The sequence below is a fragment of the Canis aureus genome, chromosome 29 (genome assembly GCF_053574225.1).
Source record: "Canis aureus isolate CA01 chromosome 29, VMU_Caureus_v.1.0, whole genome shotgun sequence".
NCBI lineage: Eukaryota > Metazoa > Chordata > Mammalia > Carnivora > Canidae > Canis > Canis aureus.
Window position 1 is genome coordinate 33,683,818 of NC_135639.1, and position 21,040 is coordinate 33,704,857.

At 39.5% G+C, this 21,040-nt stretch overlaps 1 protein-coding gene across 4 annotated transcripts in view; it reads left to right on the forward strand.

Moving 5' to 3' along the window:
• Window positions 1-21,040, forward strand: part of MYOF (myoferlin) — a 142,157-nt gene that overhangs the window by 64,060 nt on the left and 57,057 nt on the right. For 3 of the 4 annotated variants that reach the window (XR_013368209.1, XM_077878363.1, XM_077878364.1), the window contains exons 16-22: window positions 659-741; window positions 2,824-2,862; window positions 6,238-6,362; window positions 7,517-7,633; window positions 15,526-15,703; window positions 17,083-17,207; window positions 19,366-19,472. Coding sequence is in view for 3 of the 4 variants with exons in the window: in XM_077878363.1 (XP_077734489.1) it covers window positions 659-741; window positions 2,824-2,862; window positions 6,238-6,362; window positions 7,517-7,633; window positions 15,526-15,703; window positions 17,083-17,207; window positions 19,366-19,472 (774 nt within the window). In the remaining variant the exon portion in view is untranslated. The remainder of the gene's footprint in view (window positions 1-658; window positions 742-2,823; window positions 2,863-6,237; window positions 6,363-7,516; window positions 7,634-15,525; window positions 15,704-17,082; window positions 17,208-19,365; window positions 19,473-21,040) is intronic. The other variant, XM_077878365.1, reaches the window with a different exon arrangement.

The window sequence follows — 21,040 nt, forward strand, 5'->3', positions numbered from 1 at the left end:
CTTGTTCCTACCATGCAGATAAGATTTAGGTTCTAGGTAAGAAATGCCCTCTGCTGCCCTGCATCTGTTATACAGTAGGTGCTCAATTAATATTTGAATTGAATTGGAAAGGAATTTTTCTCACTCTAGAGGAGAAAAAAATATATATATATAGCCCATTGTAGTCATTAAATCAGAGTAATTAGTGTGAACATGATAAAATCAGATAGTGCACTTATCCTATGTAATGTGATTATATTTCACTCATTATATAATGTCCCTATAATTGGCTTATTCATTTTTTGGCAATGGTATTGAGTGGCTATAAGCAAATTCCTTGGCCTCTGTGTACAAACCATAGTTTCCATAGTTGAAATGAATTGTCTGATTAATGTTTCTCAATGGGTGGTTGGAGGATCATCTGTCCAAATCAGTTGGGATAATGCAGATTGTGTAAATGCAGATTCTTGTTCTCCACTCCTGCCTTTATTAAATAAAAAGTATGAACAGGAGAGGAGAGGTGGGGTTTCCAGGTGATTTTTAAAGTACAGTAAAAACCTTGAGTCCCACTGGCAAGGATGATTTCTGAGGTCTAGGGACTTTTCCAACTCAACCTTATTATTGTTGAAGGGAAGCTATTTATTTATAGGTAGAAGCCTTAACCTGTTCTTTTACACAGGGACCGTCTTACTAAAAATGATGTTGTTGGAACAACATATCTACACCTCTCTAAAATTGCTGCCTCTGGTGGGGAAGTGGAAGGTAAGTCACTCAGCAGAGCTGAAACAAGACAGAGTGCAGAATTTTTGAAGCAGAATAAACTGGAGTAGCCACCTGGACTTGGTTTCTTAAAAGCCAAATGTGATGAGCCTAGTGAACTATTTTGATGATGTTTTGGTGATGACCAGAACAGTTAATTAGTAGTTAATAATTGAGGCAACTAACAGTTTGAAGACTTTATATTCTTGCTCCCATCCAAAAATTCTTCCCAGTAGCTATTTTATAAATTTTTGAGTGTCAGTACAGAGGGCTAGCACCCTATTTTTTTTAGATTGGCATTGACAACAGTCCACTCAAATATAAAATAATACTTCCTTCTCCACTGACTTCTTTAGCAGGAACAAGGATGTCAAGTAGCAATGAGCCATATAAACTCCACTCCTGAAGATAATGTGCATTTTGTTTTCATGTTAACAAGCATCGATAACAAATACACTTTTCGTTGTTCTCCATACTGAGAACTACTGCTTGCTTATACTTGGCATTAGGATTCTGTGCATATTCCAGAAATTATAATAAGAAATGAAGAAGAAAATTGAAGATTATAAGAGGAAAAAATGTAAATTAACATATCTATGATATCAGCAGCTGATTTTTTGTTACCAAAACAAATATAACAAAAATTCTTTTAATTGCCAATATATTAAACATATTGAATAAGTTATATGAGAAAATTTGAGACCAAATATTGTCTTGAGAAACTCAAGGTTCATCTCATCCTCATTTTAAGAGGGAACTTTATAGGTTTTTAAAAAATATATTAATTCAAGCAATATAGCATGAATAAGAATCTGAAAGATTTTAGGGATATAATGAAGAAAATAGAAATTTCTTCTCTTAAGAAGAAAAAAAAGGCAACTAGAAATTCCAAGAAAAACAAAATACTGAACAGAAAGGCATAATTCAGATATAAAGTCCCATGTGGCCATTATTCTAAACAAATGTTAAAAACTAAAAAAGATCCCATCTGCACATCCTCTGCTAAGTGGCAAAGGGGAACATATGACTGGATCTGTAGCAAAAGAAATGTAGTCACAACTTTTTCCTTTCCTCTGCAGAGACAGTATTTATATGGCTGCTATACTGTTAGCACTTGTAATGGATTTTTAAAATTTTTTTCTTTTACCCTAGAGCCAAAGCTCTGAACAGAATATAAATGCTATTGCCCATCGCAATGTAAAAGTACAAAACATAGAGGTTAGAAGTGGAGGAAGGAATGGAAGAGAAGAGAGAGTAGGCCTGCTGGTAGCCTCTTCTTATCAAGTGAGGAATCAAGACAGAAAGGCTAGATTAAATCATAATGGTAAAAAATAGAGTAATTAAAAAATCATACCAAAACCATGTGGGTGGGGAGGGCCAAAATGAGTTAAATTCATCTATCATTGGCAAGAAGTCATTCGATAATTACTTGGAGGTAATTATTCAAGACATATTGGTATAAGCAATTTTCTTAGTGATACAGCAGTAACATCCAGAGCACTAAAACCAGAAATTGTTATATGCAGGTTTCAACCTTGTCTCTGAGGCCTTCTCTCCCTGAAGGCCCTGTAATCAGTCTGATAAGAGTCTCAAAATAACAAAATGCAGCAGACATCCCCCCATCACCACCAAAAAAAGGAAACAAATAATGTACCATAAACTACAAGCCCTTATGTGCAAAGCCTCAGACTAAATTAACTTGGATTTTCTGGCCTTGGTCCCAATTAAGTCAGACCTAAAACAAGTGCAGATTTTATGAAAAACATGAATGTTGGTAACTTCACCAGGCCTCTTTTGGTGGTGAGAAGCTCCCTCTTCTCAGGTGCCTTGCTGCCTTAGAGCTGGAGAGATCTGAGTTATTTAATGGGTGGTGGTTTTGCCAGTTATCCCAAAGGTTTGAGCTGTTTTGCATTTAACTGATGAGATTTGTGTAAATAACAAAAGGGTCATGTCATTTGGGTCTGAATTTGGGGTTTTTCTAGTGTTGCTAAACCACTTACCATATTGGATTTGATAACTTTTTCACTGTCTCTGTTATAATGCCCATGTTTCTCTTGTTTAACCAGTCATATTTTTACTATATAGATCTCTCATCTTCGGGATCTGGGGCTGCGTCATATACAGGTTTATGCTTTGTAATTTTCCTATCTTCTAGATTTTCCTATTTACTCTTGTCTTACTAAGAATGTCTCAATTGACTGCATTTAGAACCTTTTTTTTTTTTTGACATTTTGCTGTCTCAAAATAGTTTTGCTAGCGTATTAATTTTTGTACTTGTGCTATATGGTTGTCCTGCATGGCTAAGCTTAAAGCAAGTGTGCTAAAAGGCTTTGCTACCATCTCACCTAGATGCATACCAACCTATTTGGTGTCACTGTAAGAATTGTGAGAGATAACCTTGTCTGCTATTATTGTTTATGTTCAGTAGGTAGAGTTTTGGGGCACCAAATCAATTATTCAAAATATATGCAGTAACTGCTCCTTACTTTGAACATGGATCTCTAGGTTGGAAGACACTGAACGATTGTACCTTGAAGGTTTTCATCTTCCAAATGGGGGGATCATAACATGTCTTTTGATTTGTACAGCACTGGCCATCCTTTGCAAGTTTGCTCAGTGGTCTCACATTTGACCATCACAATTCTATTATTATGGTTCCTCAAATAGATGAGGACTCTGAAGTTTACAAAAGTTTGTCTTCTTTCAAGTAAACATGAAAACCCCTGCCATGCTAATTTACCCAGGGCTGTGTGGTGAGGGGAAAGAGATATTGCAAGTGAGAAAGCTTTGCAAATATAAAGCATTATTGTCTGCCTTTGTGTTACTGACACAATGCCCCATTCATATTCATTTTTAAAAATAGATCTTATTATTATCTTATCATCAGATTTTATATGAATATTAAGTAGTCCTTAGGTTTATAATGAACTTAGAAGATTTGGTAACACTTCATTCTTTCATAATAATATTTATGTGGTAGCTCCCTATGTTAGAACTAGCCTTTGGTGTTTAGGGAATCAAAATATGTTTGAATCCTTCCCCACCTACCAAAGGAATTTATAATGTTGTCAGAAATTAGCAGCTATTTAAAGTTCAAAAATTAAAATATAAAATAATACCTTATAGAAATCCAAGATGCAAAGGAGCTTTGGAGAGGTGAATGAAGTTTGGAAAATACCGCTTGAAAAGCAGGTCCGAGGAAAAGGTTGATGACCCAGCTAATGAATTTTTGTTCATTGGAAGTTTGATGTAACAATTGTGCATAAAATGGGTTAGGAAAATTTGGGGGAAGGAAGAGACTTAGCTTGTGAGACTATTGGCTTTCCCGGGAGACAGTGCTGAGAAGCATAGAAGGAAGACTCAGACACATAGAAGGAAGGCTCTCCATGTTACTGCATAACCAACAGGCCTAAGTGTTTAAAATACTTGAAAAGAGATTTGCTTGGACAAAAAGAATTAAGCTATTGATATCACAATAACATACAGTAGATCATAATTGACAATGTGTGTCTCCATCCCTGGAAATGTTTAATGAAAAGCAAGTACTCATGACAAACAACTTAATAAGTCGCCCATGCGTACAGGCTGGGGATGAGGTGGGACTAGATGAGAGGGATGGGTCATGTACTGGAAGGTGCCCTTGTCTGAACTATGAAACTATAAACTATGAAACTCAAGATCTGGGCCTAATCTGTCATCTTGAAGGAACTTTGACAAGTCATGTCACTTCTGTGGGCTTCAATTTGCCCATCCATAATGTGGCATGACTATGGTGCAAGAGTTTTAATGTCCCTTCTTTCTTGAACATTCTGTGATTCAACTTCTGGAAGTACCTTCTTTTTCTTACTGTGGATCTCTGCTCTAGTTCCTTACAACATATATTCTAGCACAAGGAAAAATCTTAATGCTGCTTATTAATAATAAATTAGTCAACTTTGACATATTCCATATGGCAGAGCAGATAAAACCAAAACAATTCATATGTCCAGATATAACGGTCATTTATTTCATCCTGATCATTTGATAACATGGTAGCACAATCCAGAGAAATCTCTGTTGGAAAAATTCTTGGTTCTTATTTGCATTTCACAAGAAATTTCCAAACAGGTGTGAAATATGGTCGCCTACGGTGTTACCATATCTCACTTAGGCCGTCAGTTATTACTTTCCTATATTATTATTTAAATCTTTATTTTCTCTTGCTTTCTTCACTGAGATTGCACTTCAACTAATTTCTGCCAGGGAGCATGGTTCCTACCTCATCTCAAAAGTGTCCCAGCCCATTTACACATGTAGAAGAGCCTTAAATTAAAAAAAAAAAAAAAAAAGGCAAAATGTGCTTATATACAGTTTGGTCAACTGTTCATTAATGGATATTCTGCTCATTTGTCACTCCACATTTATCTTTCTTCATTTCATTTAAGCATAGAGTTGGAAAGGGCCATAGAGGTGATGTGGTTAATTTCTCATCCATAGGGGAATTGTCTTGATAATAATCCTAAAAGTCTTGGCCTCAACATTTCCTCTGTCCCCAGGGCAACATATCCCATTGTTTGACACCTCTAATTCACAAAAAGATCTTCCTCATATTGAGTGAAACAAAGAATGCTTCTTTGTAGCACCCATAAGTAATCTTTACTTTTGGAAACAAATTCATCCTTTTTCCCTATAGGAGCATTCAGGTGGTTGGAGGTAGCCCTTACATTTCCCCATCTTCACCTACAATCTCCCTTTGACCCCCTATTTTGTTACATTGCCCTCAGTTCCCCTCATTGCACTAGGAATAGTCTTGCTAAGACAAGGTAGCAGAAATATGGAGCACTATTAGATGCTCATCAGAGAGAGAATGTTATGAATGGGAACTACTTTAGACCAAGTGGCATTTTGGGTGAACAAATACAGTTAATCTGATATACATCATTTAGTATCATTTAGTGACTTCCCCAATCAGTATAATTTTTAATAACAATTACCAATGACACATTTAATACAATGCTAGTTATAAACTTGCAAAAAGGGCAGCCCAGGTGGCTCAGCGGTTTAGTGCCACCTTCAGCCCAGGGTGTGATCCTGGAGTTCCGGGATCGAGTCCCACGTCTGGCTCCCTGTATGGAGCCTGCTTCTCCCTGTGTTTGTGTCTCTGCCTCTCTCTGTCTCTCTCTCTCTGTCTCTCATGAGTAAATAAATAAAATCTTAAAAAAAATAAACTTGCAAAAATGTGAAGATCATCTTGTAAGTCTTCTTATTCTTTCATTTGAATAGCATTATCTTTCTGTAATAAGTTTAACTGAGCTATCTAGAAAATGTTTTTTACTTAGTATTTTATAGCAATAAGAGAAGGTAAATACAGCAAGTCTCACAAGTGCTTATAATTTGCACTAATACAACTAACTCACAAATTAGAGGAAAATATGCTCACTCAGCTAACTACTAACTAATATTTATTTCAATAGATCAAGTGTTAAAAGCTTAAAATGTAATAATGATGTTATCTCTCAGCAAATACAGGAGAAACAGAGGTGGGCTTTGTTCCAACATTTGGGCCTTGTTATCTGAACCTTTACGGAAGCCCTAGAGAGTACACAGGATTCCCAGACCCCTATGATGAGCTAAATACTGGAAAGGTTAGTTTCTCAATTACGGTTTGTTATTAATAAACACTGATTAATGTGATTCCTTCTTATAATGCTTATAATTAAGTCTCATATCTAAGGAACTAGTGCACACGCACACACACACACACACAAATAGACCCAACATGTGATGGATCAAGTGTTGAAGGACAGAAGTCCCATTCTCCTCAAGTCTTTGAATGCAAGGTTAGGAAAGGATCCTGGAGGCCATCTAATTCAGCAATTAGTAATGTATAGCATAAAAAAAAATGTATAGCATGGCCATTCCCCTGGTCCTGCACTTAGGGCAAATGTCAGCGATTAGTGCTGGCTCTTTCCTAACAAGCAATGTGCTGCCTCAGAATTCTGCTCAATACTGTGTTCTAGGAATGTACCAAATGATTGGAGGTAACATGCCTGAAGAAACTGTTCACTATCACCGATCCAATCCACATCTTCATTTTATACAGATGAGGGTATGGAGGCCCAGAGATGGGAAATCCTTTTTCCAGCACGTTAGAAATAATGTCTTTGAGTCAGCTCTCAAGGACCCCAAGAAAGGGACTGTGGTAGAGATAAAACGCTGAGGGATGAGGGGTAAAGGACTGACTGTGGAGGTGGAAGTCTTCCCTTCCTCTCTAGAAAATTCTATTGCCAGCGCTACTAGGTATGGAGGGAGGAGTATCCGCTCTTCATCTTCATGCTCAGCCACACCCAGACTATCTTCCTCTTTTATTTCCTGGCTCCTCTGAGACTTCCCCTGGTGGCCAGTATGGCAGACTTCTCTTCCTGAAAAGAGGAGAGAAGGAGCCAAGTTGTCGCAGATAAACTCAGACAACTACTTTAATAGGGTGAGGGAGACTTGGAGTACCTTCCTCTTCATCCCCCACCTCCAGGAACCCCTTCAGGATCCAGACCTCAGTCATGGCCAGGACCCCTTCCAGTCCCGGCTCCCCTGGCTCTCTGGGGATCCTTCCTGAAATCACCGACTTTTCTTTCAGATACCAGAGAGCTGAATCCAACTGAGAGAGTTACTGACTGATTTTGGAGGTTAGGGCCGTGGGGAGGAAGCACAAAAATGTAGCTGAATGAGCCTGCCTAGAGAGACAGAGTTCTTTTGCTGCTGTTCACTCCTAGAGGAATAATCCTGTGTTGTTGCCTTTCAGGGGGAAGGAGTTGCCTACAGAGGCAGAATCTTGGTTGAATTAAGCACTTTTCTTGAAAAGACACCACCAGACAAAAAGCTTGAGCCTATTTCAAATGATGACCTGCTGGTTGTGGAGGTAATCGTTGAAGTGTGGATGATGCTTGGTATGGAAATGGGTATTAACGTTAGAGGATTGGTGGTGGGATGGCTAGTACTGGCCTGCCTGAACAAGTGGGGACATCCAGAAACTGAAGAGTCAGCTTTGACAGAATGGGAGAGAGACTTGAATGCTCAAGGACCTCTTGATCTATTTAATACCCTCTTGATCTATCTAAAACAGTCCGATGGGGGTAACGAGACTTGCTTCATCTTTGTGATGTGAATACCCTAGTGAAAACTGGAGAGACTGACTAATGATACCTCCAAACTGAATGGCCCATTTGCTAATTGGAATTGTGTGGTCATGGGGAGGTTGCCACACGAGCCATTCCAAATGGCATAGGTCCCACCACTAATCATTTCCACTTTCAGAAGTAGGCATATCTCAGGCTTCCCAGCATGTGAAGGCATGTTTATATTAATGCCCACATTATAATAGCTCTGAGCCCCATTCTTCCTTGAAAACAGGAAGTCTTCCAAATTCACCTCCCCAACCTTTTCTTTCTTCTTCTTTTTTTTAAATCCACTCTTTCCCCTCTTGGGAGACAATTTATGCATAACACCCATCATCCTGTGGTAGAGAGCTACAGATGTAGTTTTTTCCTAGTAAATTCAGATATCAGTGTTACTAACTCCAGGCAATAAATACCAAAATATTATTATCATGAAACCGTTAAATGCTCCATTTTTCTTGTCAATTATTTGGCATATACAGTACAGATTTGTTAACATATGTGATGAATAGCCCAGTATTAAACTAGCCCTGTCTCTATTGTTCACTGAATCATTTCCAACACATCCTGTGCCATTACTAGGGGGTTTTAAAAATAAATTATGCTAGTTTATTTATATTTTTATAAATGAACATACAGCCCTGTGTAAGTTTAAAGTACACAGTGTAATGATTTGGTGTATTTATATACTACAGTATGATCACCACTATAGTGTTAGCTAACACTTCCATCACATCACATAATTTTTTGTGGTGAGAACATTTCAGATCCAGTCTCTCAGCAATTTTGAAGTCTGTAACACAGTGTGGTTAACTATAGCCACTATGCCCTGCATTAGATCCCCAGAAGTTATCTAACTTCTAACCGCAAGTTTGTACACTTTGACCAACATCTTCCCAATTCCCCCAACCCCTGGTAACCACCTTTCTACTCTCTGTTTTTATGAGTTTGCCTTTTTTAGATTCCACATATGCACAACACCATATGGGATTTGTTTTTCTCTGACTTACCTTACTTAGCACAATGCCCTCAAGATCCTTCCATGTTGTCACAAGTGACAGGATTTCCTTCTTTCTTATGGCTGAATAATATTCCATTTTGTGTATGTATATCACATCTTCCCCCATCTATTTCTAAGAATCTTAGGTTGAAGCTTACATGTTCCAGAAATCTGAATTTTTTGCCAGAGCAGCCAGCTCACTGATGCCCCTCTGCCCACTCTGCCCCTTGCTGGATTTTCCACACCTCCACCCAACAGGCTTCTTCAGGCTGCTTCCCTTCTCTTACCCTCCATTCCAAGCATGGGAAAGACCTTTCTCTCTTTTTTAAAATTTAAGTTCAGTTAATTAACATATAGTGTATTATTAGTTTCAGAGGTAAAGGTCAGTGATTCATCAGTCTTATATAACACCCAATGCTCATTATATCACATGCCCTCCTTAATGTCCATCACTCATTTACCCCATCCCCCTACCCCCTTCCCTCCAGCAACCCTCAGTTTGTTTCCTATGATTAAGAATCTCTTATGGTTTGTCTCCCTCTCTGATTTCATCTTGTTTTATTTTTCCCTCTCTTCCCCTGGGATCCTCTGCTTTGTTTCTTAAATTCCACATATGAGTGAGATCATATGATAATTGTCTTTCTCTGATTGACTTATTTCACTCAGCATAATACCCTCTAGTTACGCCCACGTTGTTGTAAATGGCAAGACTTCATTTTTGATGGCTGAGTAATATTCCACTGTATATATACCACATCTTCCTTATCCATTCATCTGGGATAGACCCTTCTCTTATTTCTCCATATTACATCAGAAACCAAATAGCAACTTTAGAAAAGCTTTAAGTCCAGTTTGGGACAAGAGTAGGGTTACACAGTGAAATGAGTAACTTAAAGTGGTTGCTAAAGATGGCTAATTTCAAAGCCCCTGGGCTCACACCAGCTTTCTGGATCGCTCACAGTTGGTTTCCCTGTCTGTCTCCAGCCTACTTCTTTGTTGCAGGACTCAGCTCCCCATCTGTCCTTACCCCCAGCACTACCCTGTACACATGGCCACCTCAGAGTCCATGTCTAACAGCCATGAGTTCCCAACCAAACCAGGCTTTCTCCTTCCTTCTAGGAGTCTCATATCTGCCTGTTATGAGATTTATGCCTTTCAGTATGATTGACCAGGAGAATATCCACTCCCTTTAGAGGAAACTCCCTTTCTCCCCCAGAGCACTGTGGCCTTGTTCATTGACTCCCAAGAAGACAATATTAGGAAGTTAGAGTCCAAAGCAGTATATTCTGGATTTTTCAGTCCTGGCATGTTTGGAACATGAGTAATCCAATTATTCATGAGACACACAGATTTCATGCCAGTGCCTTTGTCTTCCCCGAAAGAGAATATTGTGCTGCACATTCTTTCATAGATTACCTCTTTCTCCAACCCTCAGTCTAGGGAAGGAACTTAAACAACTATAAGCATCAGTCTAACCTCAGGGAATTAGATTAGGTTAGGTTAGGTTGGGAATTAGATTAGATTGGATTAGATTAGATTAGATTAGAACATAGTCCTGGCTAAAACACGTACTTCCCAGTTCATGTTACCAAATAGAACAGTTGAATTCAGATTATTTAAATTGTGAAAGAACCCTGGTCGGTATTTGTTTTATATTATAGTTAATGGTCTATCCAGGCAATCTTCCTAAAAAAAAGCAATGATTTGCCTTGAATGTGAATTCATATCTCTACTTCTAGAATCAGGAACTGCTTAGAATTTTTAAGTCACAGTTTTCCCAATTTTTTACATTAATGTATCCAATAAAAAATTTTAGGGCAGTTTTTTGTTATTGATTTTTGTTTGGTCTTGTTGTTTTGTTTTGTTTTGTTTTGTTTTTTTTCCTGAATCAGCCTCTTAAGCAAGTGGTTATAAAGGCCAGATTATTACAATAACTCTTGGGAGATAAGTCTTTAAGAAATTATCAAGTCTCTCTTCATCACTCCACTCTTAACCCCCTACCTATCCCCACTGGTATACAGACACACAAATAATACCATTTGACTTATAATACCAATGGTGCCATAATGCCATTCTTAGATTTAACATTAATGATTTTATCAAGCAGAATACTGAGAAGGGGTAACAAGTAACAACTTTTAAAAGTAGCTGTGGGACCACTAGGCATAGGACATGAAGGGTCAGTGACAAGGAGACTGTGCCAAAGTAAACTGCCCAACTTGCCACCTTGGTGGCAACTGGGACAGGTAGTAGAAGAATCTGAATGTGATTTTTCAAACAATAATTATTGAGCACTTATGTAGGCCAGACTAATGGGAGAACTCTAATTCTCTAATTCTCTAGTTGTCTAGAACTCTAATTCAAGGAGGCTCTAATTGAGCAGAAGACAGAATGCATGCTCATGAAATGCTCCCAAAGGATATTAGGTCACATGTAGAAATATTGGGAAGGAGTAGGAAGGAGGTGGTCTAGAAACAGATCCCAGATGGTGAAGACAAAACAAGGGTCCTTCAGTGGCCAGGCAGAGGTTCCAGAAGCCAGCAGGTATCTGAATAGGGCTGAGATTACAACACTTGATCTTCTTCTACCTGCCCAATCCCTTAGGGAAGTGCAGGTTGAGCCCTGTGGCTTCTCCCGAAGGGTCTCTCAACTGCAGCAACAGGCCAGGTTTGGTTCTAAGCAGCTCAGGGCTCTTTGGCAACTGAGCAGGAAAAACTCTTTCTCCCTCCTCTGTGTTCCTCCTTTACTCTCCCAGGACTACTGCACTCTCACCACTTCTGACAACTGATGAGGGGGAGGGCGGGGATTTTTCCACACCAAGCAATTCTGCGACACCAGTTAGGTGTCCTATAACTTAACTCAATTATGACACTATCTACCTAAAGACACATTAAGATCTCAGTCCCACAAAACTGTGCCTCCCTCACTTGAGATGCTAATCGAAAGTCCAGGTTCTGATCGATCAGCTATAAATTGGAAGTTCCTATGACTTCCTCCTCAGGTTCTAATTAACTTGCTAGAGCAGCTCACAAAACTCAGGAAAACAGTTTACTTAATGTTTATCAGTTTATTATAGATGATATGATAAAGGTTACAGATGGACATCCAGATGGAAGAGACAAGGTATGTGGAAGGGATTCAGAGTTTCCAGGCATAACATTCTCCCAACACCTGTATGTGTTCACAAACCCAGAAGCTCTCTGAATCCTGTATTTTTGGGATTTTTATGGAGGCTTCATCACATAAATATGATTGATCATTAACTCAATTTCTAGCCCCTCTCTTGAGAACAGAAGGTAGGACAGAAAGGTCCAAGGAACTGCCCCATCTTGAGCAGCTTGCTCACAGTGTGTGCTGATCTGTTGGGAGGTATGATGGCCAGAACCCAAATGATTATCTTAGAGCTCAACTCTGCAGTGTGAGGGTCCTGTCAGGGCTTCTGCAGGTGCCTGAAGCTCTGCTCAGGAAAATCCAGGGGGATTTCATAGAATCATGGCCATATGCAAGGCAGAAGCAGCCCAGCCAGAAATGGCATTCCCCACCCCTTCCAGAGCCTTCTCAGGCATTTCTCCTCTACAGCCCCTGAATCAGCAGATGGCTCCAGATTAAATGTTGATTGTTGTTTCTGGGCCCTGACTTTGGTCCCAAATTATATTTCATATTTTGCTCTTTCTCTTCTCTTTTTTCATCCCAGATGGTTTACAAAGAAGAAGCTATGCTGTATATATAAGTTCTGACTAATACAAATAACTCCCTACTTTCTAATTTTCACACAATTTGAACCAAACCCAGAATTCCCATAGTATTCCTGAACCATGACTAATTCAGGAGGATTAAGTTTATTACTTAGTGAGTAGTTAAGGGGACTCCTGACAAGTAACAAAAGTCTCCAACATTCTTTCTACCAAAGTGACAGTGAACTAATGTAAGGACGTTTTTTTAATGCACAGTTGTAGACAGAGTCTGTGGCATGTGGGGCCCAGCTATAAGTATATTTTAAAGCCCCTCTAGGTGACTCAATATGCAGCTAAGGTTTCAAACCAATGTTTTGGAAAGACTTTCAAAAATGATGGAGACTCAGAGGGATTTCTGATGAAATCCTATTGGAGGTTTCCATGACACCATGTCAAAAATTCTTTTACTGAAATGGAAATTTTGTAATAGTGGAATGTCCTGCAGTTCTTCAAGACAACAAACTAAAGTTACTGTCAGATGTTCTTAAAACATTCCTCAAGAAGTTAAAAATAGAATTACCATGTGATCCAGAAATCCACTGCTGTGTATATGCCCAAAATTGAAAGCAGGGACTCAAATGAATATTTGTATACTCATGTTCATAGCAATGTTACTGACAATAACCCAAAGGTAGAAGCAGTCCATTGATAGCAAGCCATCAATAGATGAATGGATAAACATGAAATATATACACACTGCTAAATTTATTAAACAAGGACGCCATCAGACAGAAGTGGCTCTAATGCCTTGGCAGCCTATATAAGCAAACGAGAATGTAAACCTATTAATGCCTGAAGGTTAGGAAATCAGGGGCACCTGGGTGGCTCAGTCAGTTAAGCGTCTGCCTTCTGCTCAGGTCATGATCTCAGGGTCCTGGGATCAAGGCTCTCATCTGGCTTCTTGCTCAGTGGGGAGTCTGTTTCTCCCTCTGCCTCTCTCCCTGCTCATGCTCGCTTGCTCTCTCTCTCTCTCTCCTATCTCCAATAAATTAATAAAATTTATTTTAAAAAATCAAAACTAAAGGGCAGTGAATAGCAAATAACCATCTAGGCTTTCTCAAATAATGCAACCACTTAAGCTATAGCCAATCAAATAATTTCCTTGTCTTCCTCCACATTTGCTCTGTAGAAGTCTTTCCCCTAGCTCTTGTAAGTAGAGCACTCAGAGCCACTTCTGCTTTGTCACTGCCCAATCCAATATGTTTGCTCAAATAAAATCTTGAAAATTTTAATATACCTGTTTATCTTTCAACAATACAGTGCAGAATTATTCAGTCTTAAAAGAGGAAGGAAATTAACATGTGTTGCAACATGGCTAAACCTTGAGGACATTACACTAAGTGAAATAAGCCAGTCACAAAAGGACAGATACTGTTTTGTATCTGTCAGTTACATGTTTTGTGTACATGAGATACCCAGAGCAGTCAAATTCATGGAAACAGAAAGTAGGTAGGAATGGGGAGTTGAGGTTTAATGGGTACAGAGTTTCAATTCTGTAAGATTGGAAGACTTCTGTGGATGGATGGTGGTAATGGTAACATGGTAGCATGAATGCCCCTAATGCCACCGAACTGTACACTTAAACATGGTTTAGATGGTAAATTTTATGTTATGTGTGTTTTACCACAATTTAAGAAAAAAAATGTTTTTGAAACTATTGTCTAAGTACTTCCGTAAACACACTCTTATACAAGGTCGAAGATCTATCTGTGATTGTGATTCATTTAATAGAATAAAGGCCATGGTATGATGAAAAGCAAAAGAAAGGAAAATCAGCTAATAAATATCCTACAGGGATCAAATAATTTTTGTTAGCTTCCTAGAGATGAAAATGTCATTACTTTGCTACTTAGATTATGGTCCTCAAATTGGTAGCAAGGTAGGAATGCAAAAAGGCAAATCCAACAACAAAAAAGTCATCCTGTGCCAAAGTTTGATAGCAATGTGGCCTCCAAATCTCAAATTGAAGGACTATAGATCTAGAAGTTCTTTCTCTATGGGCTTTCAGGACAAACTTGCTATGGTGAGAATTTGTCAAACAATTTGAGTATTATCACTCATGGATCTCCACAAGTTCTCTAGTGAAACATGTAGCCAATGTAGCTACAGTATAATAACCACTATAGTCTCACCCCCAAGTTTTGCAAGTGTCTACAGAGCCTGGGTGCCAACAGGGATCTGGAAAGACTTTAGATGCAGACAATATTAAGTGGAAGAATGCCTAGAACATAATGAAACACAGCAGTTTAAACCAATGTATGGCTGCATATGGCTAAAGAAGGCAAAGTACCCAAAGATCAGTGGGGATATGATCCACAAAGAAGGAGACATGCCATCTGAGCAAGGATTTGGGGCAGGTGGATTCAAGAGATTTTATGTGCCCAGATGAAGGAAGGCCAGAAGGGCCCATGGTCATTTCTGCTAGGCTGAAAGATCCTCAGTGTGGTCATTGTTGACCCTATGATCAGCTCCCAACCTCACACACCCACCCACCCACACACACACATACGCACATACCTACATACACACATACACAGTAAACCAGTAGTTTTTTTTAAGGTAGACCCATATATGCTAACATGGAAAAAAGACATTTTTAGGTGAACCCTTTATCCCATTCTATGGATGTAACGTAATTTTGTTTAACCAGTGACCTATTGATAGACATTTGTATTGTTTTCATCTATTCTCTATTTCAGTAAACACTGTAGTGAACATCCTGGTACTTCTATCTTTGCCCACTTGAATGAGTACAAGAGAAACTGCTAACTTTACGAACATTTTCTACTGGTATATAATGCAACACTAATTGTTAGGTTTAGAATTACACCTGCTAGAAACTCACATATAAATAAAAGCAAAAGAAGTTTCACTGAGCCTCGTGTCTGCTCAAACTTTCTAGAAATACCAACGAAGGCGGAAGTATAGCCTGTCTGCCGTGTTCCATTCGGCCACCATGTTGCAAGATGTTGGCGAGGCCATTCAGTTTGAAGTCAGCATTGGGAACTATGGCAACAAGTTTGACACGACTTGTAAGCCTTTGGCATCAACCACTCAATACAGCCGTGCCGTATTTGATGGTAAGAGTCACTCTAACCATCTCTCCTTATGCATTTACAGTGGGTGCACCCAGCATATTCTTCCACTAGCAGCCATTATGTTCAGCATATGCTTTGTGAGAAGAAAAGGTGGAATGGGGAAGAGAGGTGGCTGGAGTCCAAGCATCTTCAAGACTGGTCAAACCCAAGAAGTCGCAGGTCCATTGCCAGGGTCTGAACCCTATTCCCCTTCCCATGTCCAACTTTCACACTGGCTCTGTCTTATAAAATCAAAAGACGGCAACTTGCTGAACTCTGAGATCCCCAAATCAGCTCCTGCTCTGCCCAACTCCACTTGACCAAGCCCCTAACTGCTCTTAGACTGAGTAGTGAAAGTGCACAAGACTTTGGCTCAGGAAAGCTGGAAAATCCAGCTTCTGGTCTTCATTCTGTGACTCGCCAACACTATGACCTTAGCGATATCACTTAATTGTAACCTTCAGTTTTAGCCTCTTCTCCCAAATTGCTGTGTGGATTGAATAGCTGTATTTGAACAAAGGTGGATGATAAACAGTCCCTGCTTTTAAGGAGTTTGCATTCTAGTGTATAAAATAAGTCATAGTAGAAAGCAGAGTATGAGAATGCTCTTGTTGATGGTATCAACAAATAGTTTAAGACTATACAGAGAGGAGAAAGAAATTCTGATGGAATGTTCCAACAGTATTGCCATAGTTTTTACCTAAATTCTGTACAAGCAATGTTAAAATATAAGATGTGCTAGAAAATGTTGGCTGATAATTCTTAACCATTATAAGGCTCTCAGTAATACAAAACCCCACATATCCAAAATCCTTTTATTTTCTTGCCCCAATTCTGGCAAAAATGTTTATTTAGAGCAGCACTTTGCAGGTACAGACCCATACAATCTAACCTCCTCTTCTCCCTGTATATTCTGCGGCCGTGTTATATGATCATTAGTGATGTTCAGACACATGATCCCGAACCACTACAAGGTCCTAAAACTGGTGTGTTCAGTTTAGGAGGGTATTTTAGAGAGATTTTCAAAACAACTATTCCTCAGTTACTTCAAATAAAAAATTTTTTTAAAGATTTTATTTATTTATTCATGAGAGACACACACACAGAGAGGCAGAGAGGCAGAGACACAGGCAGAGGAAGAAGCAGGCTCCACACAGGGAGCCTGACTTCGGACTCGATCCTGGGTCTCCAGGATCATGCCCTGGGCTGAAGGCAGTGCTAAACCGCTGAGCCACCAGGGCTGCCCTCAAATAAAATTTAAACACCAAATTACCCCAAACCATTCCCCGAGTATACAGATTGATCAGTAGCCCAGTTTGCACATCTCTTCATAAACATGTTTAGGTGTCCAGTGTTCACTGACTCTCAATGTCCTATACCAGGGAACTACTATTATTACTTGCCTTGGGCCCACACAAAGCCGGTTGTTACCCTGACTTCATACTGGGAGGACATCAGTCATCGCCTGGATGCAGTGAACACTCTCCTAACCATGGCAGAACGGCTGGTAAGTCCTTCTTTTCTAGGTGTCCTTCCCACCAGACAGTAAATTATGTGCTAGTTGTATGCTAGACCCTCTAACCTAAGACCTCGGAATATAACGATAAGCAAGATACAAGCTATTTCTTTAGTAACAGTTGAGGTAGGTGTTCCACAGTTGGTATAGAGGTTCAGTGCTATGGGGGACCCAGACTCCTCCCCACTTGTTGCTCTCCCATCACTGAGGAGTTGTCATTGTCTGCATGGTTGAGGTGGCTCATCATTATACCTACCTTCCAGCCCGATGGAAAGAGAATGGGGAAGTAGATGACACACTTGCTTTCTACTCATTTTCCATTAGGCAGAATCCAGTCACACACCCACATCTTACTATAAAGGAATTAGGAAATGCAGTCTTAAGCTTGAGTTGACATATGGCCAGAGAAAAGCCCTGTCACTGAGGAAGTTGGGGTGGACATTGAGGCAGGGATATCCAAGACAACCACCAGTTTCTGCCACAAAAAGGTGTGATGTGGAGAATGGTTTGTTACAATAGAAACATGCAGCCCTTAGAGCTTTACTGCTAGAGGAGTAAAATCTCCACTGTGGGAACAGATGGGCTCAGAGGAACCAGAGCCTGACATTTTATACTCTTTTTGTAAACTAGAGGACTTTGTTTGGAAGTTGGGTGTCCTCTCTGGTAGAAACTGCATAGATGTGGTATCTGCAATTCTCCATCTAGTTGACATTGATGAGGAGAAGAAGGGGCACATGGTTGGGATATTTCTAAGTCAAAGATACTAAATTACTTCTATCGGGTACTGATAAAATCCATCTATTCTTAGAGTGTTGATTTCCAAATTCCATTAGTATTAACTTTTTCTAACATCTAACCTCTGTTAGGGCAGGACCAACATGTGTGGGGGTCCTGCAATATACCTGATCTAAGAGTTCACAGCAAAATCTAAAAATACCATTTTATGTTATAAAGACAATATTGAAGGAGTATTGTAGGTTTAAGCTAACTTAAGCATAATTGTTCACGTAATAAAGTTGTAACTGATACGCACTCTAGTTTTGGTATTAACTTCCAGGCTTCCGTCTTGAGGGAATTAGTGAAGAATTGATCACCCCTCTGTCCTGATTATGTTTTGGGTGCTCTTCAGCCTTATTCATCAGCCTTGATCGGGCTGTCTATATTCCATGTTCATCTGGACAGGCTGGTGATTCCCCATGATGGGGACTTTTGCTAATCATGGAGGGCACTTTCTCTGTCTCTCAGTCAGCATATGCTCAAAGTGACACAACAGGATATGCTAGGCTCTTCTTGCACTTACCTGTCCGAGCCCAAATTGCCATTTTCCCAAGGAATTCTATTTCCTTTTAGTGTAATAGGATGTGAAAACCAAGGTCTGGGTTTTAGAATGCTGATGACTTTTTGGTTGCCTTTGCTTCCAGGCCTTCTCACCTTCTCAGTGGGTAGATGTAAACACACACACACACACTCACATGTCAATTTATTTCTAGATCGATCAATATACGGAAAGCAATGAATTTATAGGGATTACTCCAATAATACTCTAATATCCTAGGTTTATTTTAGTCTTCCCTATTTCTATATTTGTAACTCCTTTCTCCAACAGTGAGAAACCTCATTTGTTCATGTATTTGATCCTAAAATCCATAGATAAACCCCTGTGAAAAACAAACATTTGGAGTTTGATATGTTCGTGGTTCTTTCTTTTCTTCAAACTGAGAGTATATCATCAAAACATTGTGTTCAAAAGCTATTTGGGTTAGTTTAGTGCAATTATGTTATTCATCTATAATATAGGTCATTTGTTTCTGTTTTATATTCCATGTTGGGGTTCCTTCCCCCATCTTTGTTGGCTTTATTTATTTCTTGAACACATGGTTTCAAAATATTTACATGGTTTCAAAAGTCAAAGGTATATGAAAGATTGTCCTACTACTTGTACATGTCAGCATTGACTGCATTTTGAAGACATGTAAATAGTGCTAAGCTACCGTGAGCATTTATTTTTAAATGTAAAAAAATAAACTCTTTGGTTTTTCTGTTAAGCCTTTTATGCATTATTTTTTCTTGAGGATAAGCATTAAACCTTTACTGGGTTTAATGGCATGATGCATAACTACCAATTATTTCCTCTTTCCAAACTCTCCAGCAATTGAACTTAGAGGCTCTGAAATCAGGGATGCAAGGTAAAGTTCCTGCAAACCAGTTGGCTGAAATATGGTTGAAGCTGATCGATGAAGTTATAGAAGATACAAGGTACAGTGATCTTGTTCCTATCTCAGAATTCCCAGTCATGCTTTCCTCCCCAAAACTGAAACACTAAAAGAGCCTCTAGAATTGTCTACAGTGTTTGCCTGAAAAATGAATTTGAATTAGTCAAGATTCTCCAAAGGTCCTAGTCACTGGGAGGAGTCTCTGAATCACCACCAGGAAAAGTTCCACTTTCTGATTAAATGCCAATTCTAAAGCAGCTAGGGAGGCTGAGGTCCCTCCTGGAAACACATCCCAGGGCAGCCTCAGGCAAAAAGTGGGGAGAAGGAAGGAGGGAACAGGCCCAGGCCTGACTCCTGTCAATCCTTGTGCCCACTGCCTAGAGAAAGGTGACTCCTGGCTTCCACAGAGAATAATAGGTCCTAGGGGTGGAGCACTGATTTTGCCATTCAGAATAACATTCCTAATTCATGAACACATTTTTAGAAAAAGCCTTTTCTTTGGGGGGCAGCCCGGGTGGCTCAGCGGTTTAGCACCGCCTTCAGCCCAGGGCCTGATTCTGGAGACCCAGAGTCCCACAGTTGAGCTCCCTGCATGGGGCCTGCTTCTCCCTCTGCCTGTGTCTCTGCCTCTCTCTCTGTCTCTGTGTCTCTCATGAATAAATAAATAAAATCTTAAAAAAAGAAAAGAAAAGGAAGAAAAGAAACAGCCTTTTTACTTGCCCCCCCCCTTTTTTTTATTGAACGCCTAATAAACTGTGGCTAAGTCTCCCTTCACAAAGCCAATATATTTGACTTGAGCCATAGAGAGCCTTTTATAATGTGAATTGGGGAAACAGCTCAGATCTCTGGGCATTTGGAAATCAAAGAGGGAAGTGATTCATCCCCAACTCATTTTAAATATTGACTAATAGAGCAGTGGACAAGGAAGTTCTAAAAGAAGAGCATAATTGAAAACATATGACAAAAAAAAAAAAAGAAAAAAGAAAGAAAACTTCTGACAAGCCGCAAGAACTGGGGATGGGTTCCCCCCCTCTTCAGGGCAAATGCCCTCAGTCTCCCTGTCTTCTTGTGCCTTCTAGTGGTTTAGCGAGGTCATTGAAATGCAGCTGAGATCAGAGCAATGCTGGGCTCTAGTTTCAATTCAGACCCAGATTTACTGGGTTTTAAGAGGTCATCTCTCCCAGACTCCTCATTCTATGGATGAGAAAACAGAGGCCCACGGAAATGATGCATCTGATGCCCAGAGTTGGGTTTATCCATACTTTTCCTACTACATGCTTCACATAGTCAACATCTATTTATCAAAGGTCTCATGTGTGTCTTTGAGCTAGCAGCTTCCATATGCATTTTTTGCCTCAAAGAATCATTCCAAGGGCTTAACCTTTGCCCCTGCTTTGCCACAATTACTAATATAACCAAACAGAAATATTTGGCAAGCACTTCGTGTAGAAAATTCTGTGAATTTTGGGGTTTGCTGAGCGAAACACAGATATATCTATTTACACAGTTTTTGAAGAACCAAACTGATGTGAACTGTTTTTGAAGAATCAAATGGAATCTTTTTTAACTTGATGTAACAGGAAATTTGTGTTTAAAAGAAGTCATACTAGG